General features: G+C 43.3%; 1 protein-coding gene across 2 annotated transcripts in view; it reads right to left on the bottom strand.

The window, feature by feature from the left end:
• Nucleotides 1-351: 351 nt before the first annotated feature.
• The window catches only part of SEPTIN7 (septin 7), a 434,274-nt gene continuing 415,686 nt past the window's right edge, over nt 352-18,939 (bottom strand). For both annotated transcript variants that reach the window (XM_069215511.1, XM_069215520.1), the window contains one exon: nt 352-1,300. In XM_069215511.1, coding sequence (XP_069071612.1) covers nt 1,261-1,300 — 40 coding nt within the window. In that variant the 3' untranslated portion in view covers nt 352-1,260. The remainder of the gene's footprint in view (nt 1,301-18,939) is intronic.

Raw genomic sequence — 18,939 nt, 5'->3', positions numbered from 1 at the left:
CCTCAGAGCTAAAGGTCTTGATTAGTCACATCAAATATTGTGCAACAACCCTTGAGTCATAGGGCATGTTATACAAGTGCCTTCAAAATATCCTTTTTTTAATGATAGGATGGGACAGCTGATGTGGATACAGCCATCACACTATCCTCTTGTCACAGCTTCTCTTAAACAATTTTTTTCATCATTCCCTCTTCTTCTTTTTCTTAAATGCAGGAGCCTTACATTTTCTCTTCCTAACCCTCCAACTTCCTTTCTCACTTGCGTCCTCTCACTATTCATTTGCATGCCTGTTTCTGTCCACCCTGATATTCAAGGTATCACTTTAATAAAAAAATAAGAGGACAATTCGGATATCTTCCGTAACTCTTACATTGTTTTATAATGTGTGATATTTTACAAAACAAAGAAAAAAAACAGAACAGCAATACATGAATTCAGTTAAATTTTGCTTTGCTAAGGACAGTCCTGGCTGAACATGTGCAATACCAGTTTTAGATTGAGGACATTATGGAAAAAGCCTCATCAATGCATCCATATTATGTGTGTCACAAAGCACAGAAAAAGAGGCAACTAAAACATGCGTTGTGATCGGTTTACGTAAGAGAAGCTATTTTTTTATTTTAGCAGACAACAGATGGGCTATAACACAGTTAATGGGTGTTACAGAACTCATTTAGTACAGACACTTTTCAGGCTAAAATTTTACATGACAACAGAATATGTTTACAGAATACTTTAAAATGAAGTAAAAGAGGGCGCTATAAAAAGTCTGAGGTACATTGTAAGCATATATCATTTTCAGCAAAGAAAATGTCGAAATAGGCTCAATTGAGTTATAGGTAACTTGCAACAAGCTATGTTGCACAGAAATCTGGTACTCTATTAGACATGTAACGGTCGTAGCATATTCTGTTAACTTCTAATCGAGACCCACTCAAAGGTTTTGCATAAAGGTATATCCTGCAAAGCAGCAAACACCAGAACATGATTGTGCATAAGTAGAATTATTTTATTTGCCTAAAATGACAAAATTATTTTTTTTAAAAATAGGGCTTGGGATGAACAGCTTGCTTTGCTACACCCTAAACAGTTCAAGGCATTTCAATTTTCATCACGTATTATAAAAAAAAATGTCATACTGTTAAATCCATTATTAATGGTACAAATGGTGCAAAATTGGTCGATTGAGTCCATCCAAAACAGATGCCCCAGCTGGCATTTGGGCCACTAACACAGAATAATGGTGGTCAAGTATTGTGCTCAAAATATCTTTCCCTTCTTCTTGTTCTTTTCTAGAGTTCTAATGGAAATAAAAGAAAAACGGTAAACTATTAAAATCACATAACGTTGAGCAGGTTTTAAAAATGTTATGCAAATAAAACATAAAACAGATGCTGTCAAAATCACAGCTGCGATTACTAAACATAACTCATTTCACCATTTATATACACCTTATGTTGAGCAGATAAGTGCTTCTCTAACTTAACTTTTAAGTTCCAATCTGAATTATTTTTTGTGAAGCTCCTAGTTGACACCAGAGGCAATCTTGTCTTTGAGGACAACAATAAAAATGAAACCAGATACCGTTAAAAGACACAAGACAATGGATCTGTGAACCACCCATCAGCCAAACAAGAGCTATTCTTAAAGCAAGATAGTTGAGAACAGTACTACTCATTCCAGATCTTTGGACCTACAAACCCTGAGGGGCGTTCCTCTATACATTTGACTTAAACTGCCCTATAAAAGTAAAAGGAGAAGTAATCAAGTAGAAAGGAACATTTAAGACAATAGCATAACTCATGTATTAGGCAGAGGTCATTGACCCCAAACTATTGCCTCACTGGTAGACAGTTCAACACTCTGCATGGTTCAGAGAAATGGAGACGAGGACGCATCTACATCATTGTGACACAGCGGGGTCTCTTGATGATCTCCTGGTGCTTGCAGCTTTGTGAAAAAAAATATTTCATAAGTGCACTGATCAATGCTAGATGGATGGACAGGACAACCGGCATCGCACAACAAAGAGTGTATATTGTCACTAGCAGCAGGAAGGTTTTACATGACTCTTGCCCATGTGGGTAGGCCTTGTAATGGAAAATTTAGTAATGCCCATGCCCCCTCTTGTTTCTCTTCATTTTGTTCCATGCATAGAAGACCTTACCATATGGACTTGGAAAAGGGCAGCCATTTTGTTTCATTAATCTATTTTTATTACTTTGACTGCCTTACTGATCCAAACCACTCATCACATTCAAATCAGAGCTTTAAAATACTTGTCTTAAGCCAGAAAAGCAGCAGTAAATGGCTGTACAACAGACCGCATCAGAGCTAGACAGCAACTTCCCTAGGTTTTTAGTGTAAACATAAGAATGAATCCAATATTTTCCTGTCTTAGACTGCATATGTTCCACTGGCATATAGCCAGCCAGCCATGAATTTCGATTCGGCTCAGACTAATACAAGAAATTGGTTACTCGATAATAAGAGGAGAACGTTATACACAAATAAAGAGCAGAAACTCAAAGCTGCCCAAAACAAAGCATCTAATAAATTTTATGAATAATTATTAACCCACCCATTATGTATTCTGAAGACGGTTAGGAACTTTGGTGTTCATTTTAAGTAGTAGTTTGAAACCAGGCTGCTGAAACAGGGCAATGTGTCCAGCCTGTGACTGCAGTTTAAGTGACTACCTCTTGAAGTGCTATTGTGTACTTTGGCACCGATTCACAAAAATTTAGCTACGAGTAGACTTGAATTGCTCTTTAAATACTCCTGGCTTACTCTTGAATTGCAGGAGTAAAACAAGAGTACTTCTGACTTATTCCAGGAATTACGGAGCAAGCTGGGAGTATCACAAAACTAACTATGACTAACATTTTCGGTAATTGGTCTTGATGGTGTGAAAACAATTAAATAAATCAGACGGAGAAAACATGCATATGGGATACAAATGTACTCAAATTGTATAAGGATAATCAATTAACAGTCTTCGTTTTTTACATTTAAACAAAATGTACATCTTAACCTGCAAGTATGTAATTTCTATTTAAGTAAATACATTTCTAAGACAAGCAGTTCTACTGCATTTTTATTATGCAAAGTATGAAAACATGCACATGCAAACTCTGTAAACATGTTTGGTAAACACAGTCCAATTTTTCATAGAAAGGGGTTGGGAGGGGTGTTAGAGTGCTCAGGCTAAGAGGCGAGGGTAGAAGGGCTAACCACTGATAGTACACAGGGCTAAAAATATCACTTCTGCAACAGAAGTGACTCAAATAGGCGACCCCTTAAATAGAGAACATTTAAAAACAGAACCATTAGGCAAATAAATACATTTTGGAATCATTCGTCTGCCCAACTACATTTCGTGATACAGTGAAACATATTAGGCCAATATTTGTACTTTTTTTTTTTAAGTCTTGTTTTAGTCTGATATCCAGTAAAGAAAAGGGATGGTCTGGCCGGTATTTTTAGGGTGTGGAGCATAGGATGAATCGGTTTCTCTTTTTTTTTAAATCTCAAATCCTGGAACTAGCTTCTGCTCCAAAATGGCGTGTACTTTATGCCATTTACTGTGCAAGAACGGCCTTGGAATGTGCCGACAAGCGGCCATGCTGCTTTAGCAACTATTAGATTACAACGTTTGCAAATATACAGGCATGATATTCCTTCCTAAAGCAGATCCAGACGAACTAATCCCTGGGCAATGCAGACCCGCGATGCATTCCGACTTGTAGCTTCAAATTAGATTCATCTATTTTTCTACTGACAAAATCATATCCCAGTTTTTAATGAGGCTCCCGATTATTCCGTCAGCGGACCGAAGAGAGTGAGCGGTAAAATCTTCAGTTTATCTTTTTTCTACATCTCTAAATTCAGATTACTTTATTTCGTCCTGGGAAGTGCTCCTACAATTATTTTGGTAATATTTATTTCTTTTTTTAACTCTAAATAGCTTTTAACCTATTGCTTTACGCTTTTATTTTGTATTATATGTAATTAATGATTATTATCAATCCTAGCCTATAACTTTATATATTTAACTTAGTAATAGCTGTGTGTATATATATATATATATATATATATATATATATATATATATATATATATATATATATTTCACTTAAAAAAAGGTTAAAATAACATTGTAGTTAAGTGAAATATTGAGCAACAATGTAAAGTTTAAAAAATAAAAAAACACAGAAATCCACCAGTTATAGTTATCTCAAGCAACTATAACCCACACACCCGGCATGCACAGTTTTCTCATCAATAATTTCATTGCAAATGTTGTAGTGATCTTATCAATGATGTCATAGAAGACGTGGGGAAATCAGCAGTGCATGGCTAGGGCACGAGTTATAGTTACTTGAGATAACTATAACTGGTGAATTTCTTTTTTTTTTTTTTTTTAGTTTAAAACATTATGCTGTTACTGAAGATTTTGCCCAACTAAAGTTACTTTAACCTATGTTTTTTTCCCAGTGAATATTTTAGGATATTTTAACAAAGTAATTTCTAATTACAGTACGTGAAAGCCAACCCCTTCAAACACCCCGTATTTTAACCAACCAACCAAACCTGGTGACCTCCATCCTCTTAGGGCCACATTCCAATCAAAAAAGGGAGGGGGGCTGTATGGCCTCCATTCTGAGTCTTTAAGGGCCAGACCCAGGGACCCCATTTAAGGTGCCAAATACAATTAAACAGGGGAGAGGGCAAGCATCCACCCTCCCCAAGTCTCAGGCCCAGGGTCTCTTCAACCTGGGCAGAATTCTAAGGGGAGGAGGCGGGCAGCCCCTGCCCTAGCATTAATAAGCCTTGGGGACCCCAACCCCAGGGCTTATTATAATTAAAAGATGCAGGAGAAGGCAATGCTCCCATCCAGCGGGAGCAGCTCTTTATGCTTGCTCCCTCCAGGCGGGAGCAGCATGTGTTCTGTTTCCCTGCCAGCAGCCCCCAGCTGGTGGGCGATATTTAAATCTCCTGCAGGCTGAGAGCAGATATCCGGGTGTGGGTCCTCTGGGATCCAGTAAGCCAGACCCCGGGGATGGGGTCCCCTGGGCCCACAATGTCTCAGGGAGGAAAGTCCGTGCAGCTTCCCTCCCCCCTTCCTCTGGGGCATTCACAGGCCCAAGAGGGGGCCTGCACGGACCTCCCTTCAAACGTTATATATATATTTCTTTTTAAGAAATCAGCCTTGGGGGGTGGGGTCCCCGAGTCCTACAAAGGTTCAAGGAGAGGCATGGTGTGACCCACCTTCCCCTTAACTGACATACCTGACCGTGGGATATGGGGTCCTGGGGCCCCAAAAGTGGCTTGGCAAGTAGGACGCTTCTCACATCCCACTCCCCATGTATATTTATTAAAAAGAAATGGTGGGCCCCAGTTACTTTATTGTTTCCCCCACAGTACTCCCAGGTGATCATAGCAAATGTTGCGATTTCTTTTTTTTAAATGTCTCGGTTCCAGATTGGGAGGGTTCGGGCGGTGTCCCTTGTCGTCCCCCCCATTCTCCCCCAACAGGGCAGGGTATCCCTCCCCTGACTGTAAATATGCATGCATGTGTATTTATATATATATATTTAAGTATATTTATTTTAAACATCAGGACAAGGGACTCAGTCAATAGCCTGCAACATTTTCCGGAGTCTGACTCCCACAGGAGCAAACTGCCCCAAGGGGAGGAAAAAAAAAACCCTGGGCCAATCAAAACGGTCTATTAAAAAAAAAAAATGAGGGGCTCTTGCTAGAGTCCCTTGGACCCAGATGTCTGGACACACAATTATTTTTTAACCTTAACTTCTCAGAAACTACTGAATGGATTAACACAAAATCACAAAAAGCAATCTGCAGGCCAAGATCTAGCTTCTAACAAAATTGTATGTAATTTCGTTCAGCAGTTTTTGCAGTAGAGCTGCTTATAGAAGCCAATAGAAAATGTGTGAGGAAATCTGCTTTTGAGACAACCCTCTTTTCTCTGCCTCAACTAATCACTCTGAAACGTTCCAGGAAGGAGCTTAAGAGAATTTCCTTTTTTTGTAAAGTTTTATGTGCACTAGGTAAATGGCACCAAAGTTATTAGAAAACTAAAAAAAAAGCCTCGTCAATGGAAAAACAATCCTAATTATTATTATAATAATATATAGATAGGATATATACCCCAGTGGCTGTTGCCACTGGGTATTTATAGACAGTTCTGCATTTCCACAGGAAAAGCATTTTTAGTTTGCTTACAGCTTAGGCACCGTTGTATGAATCTTCATGAAAATTTCTAAAAAAACAAAAAAAAGTTCATCCTCCTCAGCCTCTCCTTGGAAAGTTTTGGGTGATATGTCAAGCAGGGTCTGAGGAAAAAGGGGAGACCCAAAATGCAAAATACTCATGTATCTTCTACAGACTTTTTTGAATAGCACTACCACAAAAACTGCTGAACGGAGTTACACTAAATTTGACAAGAAACCAGATCTTGGTTAAGGAAGTGTGCATTTTGTGATTTGGTGTAAATCAGTTTATTAGATTGTGAGAAAATAAGGATCAAAAATATTTATATATCTGGACGGCTGGGTTTGAGGGACTCTTGCACGAATCCCTTGAACCCAATTAAAAAAAATAGAGCATTCTGATTGGCCTAGCGGGGGTTTCATCCCTTGGGCCACCTTGCTCCCAGCAGAGTGAAGCTCCAACGGGAGCAAGCACTCTGATTAGTTGCCCGCAACGTTAGCAGGCAGCCATTTCAGGACTCGGGGACTTAGGCCCCTGTTCTGAATATATTAAAGAAACAAAATATTAAGGTGCGTGATAGGGCTACCCCAAGGTCTTCTCTTAGGGCCACACAAAACCCATAAAAAATCTGCAATCCCTACAAGATTGAAAAAAAATAAAAAACACCTGCTGGTGTTTTTAATTTAAGAAATGTAAAAAAAATAGGGAGGTGGGCCGCACACCACCTCCCTGTGCTGGTATCTGTCCCATGGACCCCAACTGCCATGGTAATGATACTACACAGTGTTCCACGGAGCCCACTCCTGGGAAACTGTGCTCCCCTGAATTTCACTATGCTCCCGCCTGGAGGGATCAGTGAACATTTTTTTTTTTTAAAAATACAAAAACAAAAAAGAAAATGCTGCTACCGCCTGGGTGAGAGCAAAGGAAAGGTACTGGCTCCTGCTTGCACCCAGTATGGCATTAGCTCTGGTGCTGGTTGGAGAAGTAAGGGCCCTGGGGCTCCTCCTGCTGCCCCCAATATACTGCTTTGTAGGTGCCAGCGTGGTACTGCCCCATAGTTTTTTGTGGGTGCCCAGGTGGGCACTCACCTGAGGCCCCATGAAACGGGGTCCCCGGGGTTCCTACTGGCTCACGGAGTGTGACCCATCCCCATAGTAAAAAAAAATTATAATAATAAGCAACCCCTAAAAAAAAAATATGGCTTTCGGGGCTAAGACCCCCAGGGCCTGGAAAGGCCCGGGTAGGACGTGGTGAGTGTCCCCTCCAATTATACACACATAATACATATGGGTGCCCAGGTGGGCACCAGGACACACAAAACTAATTTTTAAAACCGTGAATAATAAATAAGTGACAGGAGCAGCTCATTCATAAATCACAGCTCCTAGGAAGAAGTGCCCCATAATGCCCTAAGGCATTATAACACAATATTTGTATGCTTCCGGTGCCCCTAGTAGAAGCAGAGGCACCACCAAGCATTTTTTTTTCATTTGGGGGGGGGGGGCTGCGAGAAGTAAAGCAGACCCAAAGCAACTTAAAAAAAAAAAAAAAAAAAAAAAAAACAAGTAAGTCTCCTAGGTCATTAAATTCATGAACCCAGGAGAACTTACCATATCTTGCAAAAGCACTTTAGCTGGAACTCTATGCTCTTCAGCTGGTGTGCAAGGCCCTTTTGTGGCTGTTTTTAGGATTTTATGTTGTAGGATAAAAATTTTAAAACAAAGTCTCGGAGAAACATGGGTTTTATTTAAAAACAATAGGCCTGAGTCTTCCTTTAAACAATTTTCAGCCCACAAAATGGAATAAAAAACCATGTTAAAAGAAAGACTCAGGCAAGCAGAGATCTATTTTTCTTAAAACTTTAATATACAAATGTTCAATAAAGTTTCATCACTATTATTTAACATTGCATTGTGTGAATTACTGACATCTGAGCAAAAAAAATGGTGATTTTTGGGAGAAAGAGGATTGATTTTGTGTGTGTGTGTGTGTGCGTGCATGTGTGTGTATATATATATATATATATATATATATATATATATATATATATATATATATATATATATATATTTTATTCACACGCTCTGCACTGTTCCTGCCATCTAGTGTTGGGCTCGGAGTGTTACAAGTTGTTTTTCTGCGAAGAAGTCTTTTCGAGTCACGGGACCGAGTGACTCCTCCCTTTCGGCTCCATTGCTCATGGGCATCGACTCCATCTTAGATTGTTTTCCCGCAGAGGGTAAGGTAGGAGTGGTAGAGTGAGAATAGTAAAGATGTCCATGCAATGGAATAGATATGTATGTATGTACAAAGTTTGAGGTAAAGGAATGTTTATTTACATATGTAAAATTTCTAATAGCAACTTAAACGGCTACAGGCTCCCAGGGATGTGGGAGGGCGCATGTGAATCTGCAGTGGAACATGCCACGAACAGATGTACACTGGGTAAGTGACATTTTCCGTTCGGTGGCATGTGTAGCAGCAGATACACATGCTGTGCATAGACTACAAAGCAGTAATCCTCCCCAAAGCGGTGGTCAGCCTGTAGGAGTTGAAGTTGTTTGAAATAATTTTCTTAGTACAGCCTGTCCTACTGTGGCTTGTTGTGTTGCTAACACATCTACACAGTAGTGTTTGGTAAAAGTATGAGGTGTGGACCAAGTGGCTGCCTTACAAATCTCTGTCAATGGTATGTTACCTAGAAAGGCCATTGTTGCTCCTTTCTGTCTAGTGGAGTGTGCCTTTGGTGTAATTAGCTCTTTTAGCTTTTAGGTAGCAAGTTTGTATACATTTAGGGTTACCAACATGGGGTTTCTGGAATGCAACAAACAATTGTTTAGTATTACTAAATGGTTTTGTTCTGTCTATATAGTATATTAGAGCTATTTTTATATCTAATAATGTATGCAGTGCTATTTCTGCCACTGAGTCTGGTTGTGGGAAGAAGACTGGGAGTTCCACTGTTTTGTTTAAATGAAACTGTGAAATTACTTTTGGTAGAAATTTTGGATTTGTGCGGCGAACAAAAAAGGGTTCCTCAATAGTGAAAGCCTCTATTTCACTAACTATTCATAATGAAGTGATAGCTACTAGAAATTCCACTTTCCAAGTTAAGAATTGGATCTGACAAGAGTGCATGGGTTCAAAAGGTGGACCCATTGTAGGAGGCTGGCCTGGCTTGTAGTGGGTACCAGAGGTACTTACACCTTGTGCCAGGTCCAGTTTTCCCTTATTAGTGTAGAAGAGGTGTTTCTAGCAGCTTAGGCTGATAGAAGGTAGCTATGGCAAAGCAGCTTAGGCTGAACTAGGAGACATGTAAAGCTCCTACTATACCACTGGTGCCATATGCACAATATCATAAGAAAACACAATACACAGATATACTAAAAATAAAGGTACTTTATTTTTATGACAATATGCCAAAAGTATCTCAGTGAGTACCCTCAGTATGAGGATAAGATATATACACAAGATATATGTACACAAACCGAAATTATGCAGATAATAGCAAAAGAAAGTAATGCAAGCAATGTAAAGTTACAGTAGAATGCAATAGGAGCACATAGGTATAGGGGCAACACAAACCATATACTCCAAAAGTGGAATGCGAACCACGAATGGACCCCAAACCTATGTGAGCTTGTAGAGGGTCGCTGGGACTGTAAGAAAACAGTGAGGGTTAGAAAAATAGCCCATCCCAAGACCCTGACAGGTAGGTGTAAAGTGCACCTACTACCCCCAGAGAGCACAGAAGTCGTGATAGGGGGATTCTGCAGGAAGAACAAACACCAGCAATGCAACAACAGTGGATTTCCGGACCAGAGTACCTGTAAGACAAGGGGACCAAGTCCAAGAGTCGCAACAGTGTCGAGAGTGGGCAGGAGCCCAAGAAATGCCAGCTGAGGGTGCAAGGAAGCTGCCACCTGTTGGAAGAAGCTTGGTGTTCTGCAAGAACGAAGAGGACTAGGAACTTCCCCTTTGGAGGATGGATGTCCCACGTCGTGAAGAAGCTTGCAATGGTGTTCCCACGGAGAAAGACCACAATCAAGCCTTGCTAGCTGCAAGGGTCGCGGTTAGGGTTTTTGGATGCTGCTGTGGCCCAGGACGGACCAGGATGTCGCCACTTGGATGAGGAGACAGAGGGGGCGCCCAGCAAGTCAGGGAGTCCTCACAGAAGCAGGCAGCACCCGCAGAAGTACCTGAACAGGCACTTAGAAGAAAAGTGAACCGGAGTCCACCCGAAGTCACAAAAGGGAGTCCCACGATACCGGAGGACAGCTCAGAAGGACCACGCTCGTCGTGCTGAGAGGGGACCCAGAGGACCGGTGATGCAGTCTTTTGTTGCCTGCGGTTGCAGGGGGAAGATTCCGTCGACCCACGGGAGATTTCTTCAGAGCTCCTGGTGCAAGAAGGAGGCAGGCTACCCCCAGAGCATGCACCACCAGGAAAACAGTCGAGAAGGTGGCAGGATCAGCGATACAAGGTTGCAGTAGTCGTCTTTGCTACTTTGTTGCGGTTTTGCAGGCGTCCTGAGCAGTCAGCGGTCGATCCTTTGGCAGAAGGTGAAGAGAGAGATGCAGAGGAACTCTGATGAGCTCTTGCATTCGTTATCTAAAGAATTCCCCAAAGCAGAGACCCTAAATAGCCATTAAAGGAGGTTTGGCTACCTAGGAAGGAGGATAGGCTAGCAACACAGGTAAGAGCCTATCAGAAGGAGTCTCTGACGTCACCTGTTGGCACTGGCCACTCAGAGCAGTCCAGTGTGCCAGCAGCACCTCTGTTTCCAAGATCGCAGAGGTCTGGAGCACACTGGAGGAGCTCTGGGCACCTCCCCTGGGAGGTGCAGGTCAAGGGAGTGGTCACTCCTCTTTCCTTTGTCCAGTTTCGCGCCAGAGCAGGGCTGGGGGATCCCTGACCCGGTGTAGACTGGCTTATGCAGATATGGGCACCATCTGTGCCCATCAAAGCATTTCCAGAGGCTGGGGAGGCTACTCCTCCCCAGCCCTGACACCTTTTTCCAAAGGGAGAGGGTGTAACACCCTCTCTCTGAGGAAGTACTTTGTTCTGCCTTCCTGGGCCAAGCCTGGCTGGACCCCAGGAGGGCACAAACCTGTCTGAGGGGTTGGCAGCAGCAGCAGCTGCAGTGAAACCCCGGGAAAAGGTAGTTTGGCAGTACCCGGGTCTGTGCTAGAGACTCAGGGGATCATGGAATTGTCTCCCCCAATGCCAGAATGGCATTGGGGTGACAATTCCATGATCTTAGACATGTTACATGGCCATGTTCTGAGTTACCATTGTGACGCTAGACATAGGTAGTGACCTATGTATAGTGCACGCGTGTAATGCTGTCCCCGCAGTCACAAAGTCCGGGGAATTTGCCCTGAACGATGTGGGGGCACCTTGGCTAGTGCCAGGGTGCCCACACACTAAGTAACTTAGCACCCAACCTTTACCAGGTAAAGGTTAGACATATAGGTGACTTATAAGTTACTTAAGTACAGTGGTAAATGGCTGTGAAATAACGTGGACGTTATTTCACTCAGGCTGCAGTGGCAGGCCTGTGTAAGAATTGTCAGAGCTCCCTATGGGTGGCAAAAGAAATGCTGCAGCCCATAGGGATCTCCTGGAACCCCAATACCCTGGGTACCTCAGTACCATATACTAGGGAATTATAAGGGTGTTCCAGTATGCCAATGTGAATTGGTGAAATTGGTCACTAGCCTGTTAGTGACAATTTGGAAAGCAGAGAGAGCATAACCACGGAGGTTCTGGTTAGCAGAGCCTCAGTGAGACAGTTAGTCATCACACAGGGAACACATACAGGGCACACTTATGAGAACTGGGGCCCTGGCTGGCAGGGTCCCAGTGACACATACACTAAAACAACATATATACAGTGAAATATGGGGGTAACATGCCAGGCAAGATGGTACTTTCCTACAATGGGTTCAAATGGTGACCCCATAAGTCTGGTGAGTACAATATTAAGGTTCCACACAGGGGCTAGAGGAACTCTACGTGAAACGACCCTTTTAAGACCCTCCATAAAGGCTTTTATAACAGGAATCCTAACCAGGGAAATATGTTGTCTATTTTGAAGGTAAACAGCAATAGCTGTTAAATAAATCCTAATAGATGAATATGCCAGATTTTCTTTTTGAAAGTGTAGCAAATAGCAGACTATATCCTGTATTGAAGCTTTAAGTGGGTAAATATTTTTGGGTTGATCACAGTAGACAAAATATTTCTCTTTAGCCACATAACATTGTCTAGTTGTGGGTTTGCATGCTTCTTTTACAATATCCATACATTCAGATGGAAGTTGTAGATAGCCAAACTCTATGACCACAGGAGCCAAATTGCCAGGTTGAGTGTGCTGTCTGATTTGGCCTCTCCTCTGAGTCAACAAATCTAGCCTGTTTGGCAGCTTGTGATGTGCTTGTGTACCAATGTTGACGTGCCCATGTGGGGGCTATGAGTATCATATAGTTAGTGAGGTTTGTATCATCTTTATTATCAGAGATGGAATTAGTGGGATAGGTGGAAAAGCATAAGCAAATTATCCCTGACCAATTCATCCATAGAGCATTGCCCTTGGATTGAGGGTGTGCTTTAGCAGGACCGACGACCAGTGCTGGAGTCTTTTTTAGTGCCTTTGTGTGGTGTGATGGGGCAGTTGTACTCACGTACTGCACCGGAGGTATGTCGTGGCTATCATCATCTGAGTGTTGATCAGAGTCCGAGTCTTGGATAGAAAATGCTGCCCTTGTCAAACTTCTTCTCATGTGGAACTAGAGAGGTCGAGCAGAGTAGTAAGCCATGGCTGGCAAGCCCACGTAGGAGCTACCAGGATGAGCGTGAGAGAAGTTTACTGAAGCCTCCGAACCACAATTGGAAGAAGAGGGAGAGGAGGAAAAGGGTAGGCAAATATCCCTGACCTTCCTGACTGATCTGGTTGGATCAAGGGGATCAGTGCTTGAAAAGAATATATCCTTGCAGAATTGGTATAGGCTAAGTCTACTTCTGTGTTGAGAATAGCCTGTAGATAAGGCTGGATTTCTATGGGCTGGAGGTCGGATTTGGTGAACCCTAAATGATGAAGCCAATCTATTGTGGGATGCAAGTGGTTTTGGCACTGTTGGGGGGGTGACAGCTTTGATGAGCCAATAGTCCAGATATGGGAAGACTTGGACGCCTTGTCTGCAGAGATGGGCAGTTACAACCGCCAGGCACTTGGTAAATACCCTGAGGTGCATTCGTGACACCAAAGGGGAGGACTGTGAACTAGCAGTGCCTTCACCTACCTCGATGTGCTGGGTGCACTGGAATGTGGAAAGGAGTCATATGAGTCCCAAGGGTCACCCTCTGGAGGAATATCGAATGTGTCATTACCCCGAACACGCTCACCCCTGCCACAAGGGGGAGACCGCTGGGGTGTAATGTTAAGTGGGTCCCCTAGAGAATGAGGTGGGGAGGGCGAAGGTAAGGGTGGGGGAATGGGTGGTGGTGCAAGAGGTACGGAACTGGTACCCTTACCTGCTTTCTTGCATATTTACACAAGAACTGGAGTGTCCAAGGCATCCTTGAATGTTAACTGCTGTTTAAATGGTGTAGCAGCCGAGGTGGAGGGGCAGGCAAGGATGCAGTCCATATGAGGGTGAATAATATGTTTTTGTCTGGAATCAAAATGATCCTATAGTTTATGGAGGAGGGGTTTGACTGCTGTGCCAGAGTCAGACTTGGTGGTCAGCTTTGAATTTTTCAGATCTGAAAGTCTTTTCGTTTGGTGCCAATGGTCCGTTCAGTGCCAAGGCAGATAAAGCCTAAGGTCAATTCAAAGTCAAGGGTCGGGTCAGTGCTGAGGCTGGCTGTCTATTTGGAAGGCTTCTTTGGCGCCGAGCCAAAGATGGGCAGAGTCTCTGAAGCAGTTGCTCGGTAACGACCATGGTCTGAAGGCAGTGACGGTCCGAGAGCCTCTGTCTAGTGTTCCAGAGGGGCTGCATTTTTTGCAGAAGTTCATTCTCTGCCTTCAGAGGAAAAAGAATGTGAAGATGCAACCATTAAAATGGGTTTCTGGGGCAGGCATCTGACATCACAGAGGGAAGGAAAAGGCACCAAACAATTGACGCTGCCCAAAATGAAAGAAAAAAAAGACTAGTAGAATAATCCAGGACGCAACAACTAGGCGGCTGAATAATGCACAGCATGTGAATTCAGAAGAGTCATGTTGAAAAACTACATGTTCTAATGCCTCCTCTAATGAAGGTCCTTGATTTAAGCATCGAAAAAGGTACTGAGTCAGGCTGTTGCCCGTGAGAGGACCACCTTGCTGATGCATACCTCTGACCTGCCCGTGAGACACAAACTTCGGAGTTGGCACCCAATATGATTCTGCATTCCTATTCTTTTTCAGTCACTAGTACATGCATACTCTCTAAAGCATTCCATGCTGGCTGGTGTGCAGCCTCTGCTTCCCATTATCATGATGGGGAAATCTGAAAACAGGATGCAGGCCTTAGACATGGACATAGGGACAAGGAATCATCCCCAGACCATGCCTTCACAGGAATACCTCTTCATCCATCCAACCAGACTATCTCTCACAGGCTATCGATGACTGGAATGTGTACAACCCAAAAGAGGCCACAGCCTCCATAGAAGATGGAAACCAAATATTCATAGATAATCATGCGTCACAAATCACAAGTTGCTTTGGCAAGATGGGTAAACTCACTGACTGAAGTAAAAACAAAAAAGTATGAGTGAAGTGGATGATATAGACTTGTCTAAGAAAAAGCCCATCAAAGCCCTTATTCAATCTTCCAAAATGCAGCAGCAGAACATCAACAATCATGAAAATGGCTGTGCATAGAGTCTCACTAAAAAGACAATTAAAATGAAGTTCATGATGCACCTGGGAGGAGTCGTCACATATGAGGCCAAATTCCTACATTATCAAACAAGCTTGAGACTCTGTCAGGCTGCTGCAACCAACCTCCAGCTCCACCAGCTACACTCCTCAAGAAATTAAGACCATATCTAGCAGTCGTTCTAGGCTTGAGTGGAATGTTAATTATAACTCCGCCAAACTGCCCTTCCCTTACTTCAGTGAGCTTATTCGCCATGAAATCAGACTCTTTACAGTCAGAATCGACCTCGGAAGACACCACAAACACAGGAGCAATACTTTGAGTCCAGGTAGGCACCATGATCCATACCATTTTTTTTTAAAACAATAGTGGCAACATACTCAAGCAGGAGGAGGTCCAACTTACCACAGACAGTCTATAATTGCTCACTTGGTGTTTGTTTTTTGAAGGGCACATTCTGCTTAATCTAGGTCCGACTTACTGAAATCTATACTCTGATGCAGAATGCCTCACTTTATTAGAAATTATCCACATATTTAGATTAGCACTCTTTCAGGAGAGGGGTTACTTACTGAGCTTGGATCCAGCAACTGATCATCTCAGATGCCCTGCATACCAGATGTGTCTGAAATGTATTCATTAAACCCTGTTGAATTATGCATTAATTGACTGCTCTGAAATAACTCCACTGTCCGTTACAGTTTTTCCCAAATGGATCATATTCCCCTTGAGTTAAACTTGATAGAATGTCAGACACAATATCTGAGAAGAAGCTCTCTATATGGCGCACTAAAAAAAGTACACCATGCGAAGAGTCCAGTGGATCCTCAATTGGTTTGCAGAGGCAAAAGTAGATAGGGCTAATGCTCTATTTTGTGGTAGTGTGGGCGAGCAGTTAGGCTTATCAGAGGGTAGTGCTAAGCGTTTGTTGTACTCACAGAGGCAATAAATGAGACACACACTCAAAGAATAGATTCAAGACCAATTTAGGAAAACACTTCTTTTTATGTATACTTTGAACCCAAGAACTTTGTTACAAGCATAAGAACTTTGTAGTTTGAAAAATCGACAGTGCAATTACAGAGTTCTTCAATGTTTACCTATGGGAGGAAAACACAGTGAGCAAATCAGTACTTACTGACAACTCACTGGACCAATCTTGTAGACTTAAGGCGAGTACTGGGCAGGTGTCAGGACCACACCAACAGGTCACTCCAGGCAGCAGTTGGGCAGCCGGGTCAGAGGTGCAATACGTGTTGGGTGCCCAATGTATTTCAAAGGGGATTGGTCTTTGTGGATTTAGGCTGCAGGCTCCGGCTGGGGGGCCAGTCTGGGGCAACCAAAAGGTAGGTCACAAAGGTGGGGTGCTCGGGGACGTAGGTGCACCTTTGGTCCTCTTTATCAGGGCCCAGGGGTGACAGGTACAGGGGGGTCCTTTGGCGTCAGGTTTCCTTGTCCTGTGGCACTCGCGGTTGGTTGGGGGGGGGGGGGGGGTCGTGTGGTCTGAAGCTACAGGTGCCGTCATGGAGTCCAGGAGAGGTGACAACACAGTGGTCTCGAGTTCAGGGGAGCAGGGGGATGTCTAACACCAGGGGTCCACTGCAACATAGGCCAGCGGTGTTGGGTGCAGTGGTTGCTTTAGGTATCAGGTTCTCACTGTAGTAGCTGCAGGAGAGGGGGGACTGCATGCAGAGGCTCCAGGAGACTTTGAGGAGTCTAGGAGGAGTGAAACCACGATGGGCTCAGACTCTAGACAGATAGGTGACCTTGCTGGCACCGGAGGTCCACTCCCACTCAGGTCGGTGGTGGCGTGTACAGTGGTGACTTCATAAGTCTGGTCTTTGAGGTCTGAAGGCTCCAGAGTCCTTTCTTTGGAGTTGGTTAGAGAGCAGGTTTGCTGTTCACGGAAGAATGGAGTCTTTTTTTAAGGCAGGCAGTCATCCCAGGTTTCTGGAGGTCCAGCTGCAGGATGAGGCAACTTTTTGAGGGCAGAAACGGGTCTAGGGTGGCAACACTGGTCAGAACCAGTTCGTCATCACACTAGAAGCTGGTAGGTTTTCAGGGGGGCACCTCTAAGGTGCCCTCTGGGTGAACTTATTAATAAACCCTCACTGGAATCCGTGGTGACGGGTTCCTGGGGGTGGCACAACTGATGCTGCAACCCTCAAGGACAGTCCTTAGTACCCTAGACGTATCATTTACTAGGGATTTACAGAGATTGCTAAAGTGTGTGCCAATTGTGGCGAACAACTGTGCAGTTTTGGGAAAGAACCTGACACTGGGGAACTGGTTAGCAGAGCTTCAGTGCACTTTGTCGAAATCACATCAGATACCAGGCAAAAAGTGGGGGATAGCCATGTAAAAAAAAAAAAGGGGTGCTTTCCTACAATTTACATTTTGGTCCGGGCCACAGATGTATCAAGAGCAAACAATTAGAGATCCAGTGCAAAAAGAGTGTATTCATGTGTTGATACCAGAAAACTTCAAAGTAAACTCCCTGACAGCATCAAGTCGAGGAGACCTTCACGTATTACATTCATGGTATCTGCGTTTCCACTGAACGGTGACTGTAGGCAGTTACACTGAACACTATTTCCTCCTTCTCAGCTCTGATGATGGTATCAGGCTTGCTTGTGAACAAAAACATTTTTTAGGTTTCCTCCCTATCTGAAAATTATCTGTACTATTATAATTTTCAGATCAGGCTCTAAGGCTGCGAGTAGGCAGTTTGGCCTTCTTACAGAATCCAATCCAGGAAGTGATGACATCCCAAGGATAACATGGGACTGACTCCTTCCTTTTTTCTTTGAATTGCTACACACCAAAGCACTCCCAAGCCTGTAAAACTGGACATAGATAAAGATACCTTGATTATCATAGCTCAAGAAAGAGAACTCTACAGTATACTCCAGTGCCCTTAATGAACTGCTTACTCTGGGTGAGATTTCCCTCGTGAATGCCTCCATGAAGAGGGCTTATCTTCTGGGGAGAATTGGTTGGGGGGTAGAATTTAACCCAGTCAGTGTAGAATTGCCAGCTTCACTCCCTATATCCCTCTGATTTGGTTCCCAGTAAAAATGAAGGGCTACCTTCTACCATGCTCCAACCTTGGTCATTGATACTTATGCCCAATAAGGACCCCTGAAGGGGCATCTAATATCGCCCAATCCCACCTACTGAAGGAGATAGTATACATAGGCAAACGTCTTGACAAACAGACTTCATCAGGCCTTGCCATTTCGGATTTTACTTAACCACCCTTGCTTTATCGCAGCCTACTCCACTTGACTACACTACAATAGAGACCAGCACCAACACACAGTGATATCCCTCAACACTAATTAGAAAAACAATTAAACTGGTATACAGGGACCAGATCTATCAATCTGGTCATGATACAGCTCGCATATGATCCAGCTTTTAGCAGCATCTGAAGAGACCATATAAAATCCCACACATTTAAAAATTAGCATGAGCACTTTTGACCATGGCAATTGAGTGACTGTCAAATCTGCCCTCATCACTGGCATACGTAACGCATGCTTCTCATTCCTCTGTACTCCTGTTAGCATCAAATATGCTGACATTTGGGTTCTCTATGCTTCTCTGAATGCTTATCCAGGAACATCACCTCCTGTAGTGGTTCTCCTGCTCACCTCCTAATGAGCCTTGTAGGTCTGGTGAGTTTAGTGGTTTTTCCAGTTTCTGAAGATCTTTCTGAAAACCTCCAGTGTGAGTCCAAAATCATGATATACAACACTACACAGAAACCCTGGGTGAGAAAATGCACAAAATAAAACAGAGCACCCCCCTCATTCCTTTTGTCAGA

The sequence above is a fragment of the Pleurodeles waltl genome, chromosome 2_1 (genome assembly GCF_031143425.1).
Source record: "Pleurodeles waltl isolate 20211129_DDA chromosome 2_1, aPleWal1.hap1.20221129, whole genome shotgun sequence".
Classification (NCBI taxonomy): Eukaryota; Metazoa; Chordata; class Amphibia; order Caudata; family Salamandridae; genus Pleurodeles; species Pleurodeles waltl.
Note: the sequence above shows the minus strand (reverse complement) of the source record. Positions and strands in the feature narration are given on the sequence as shown.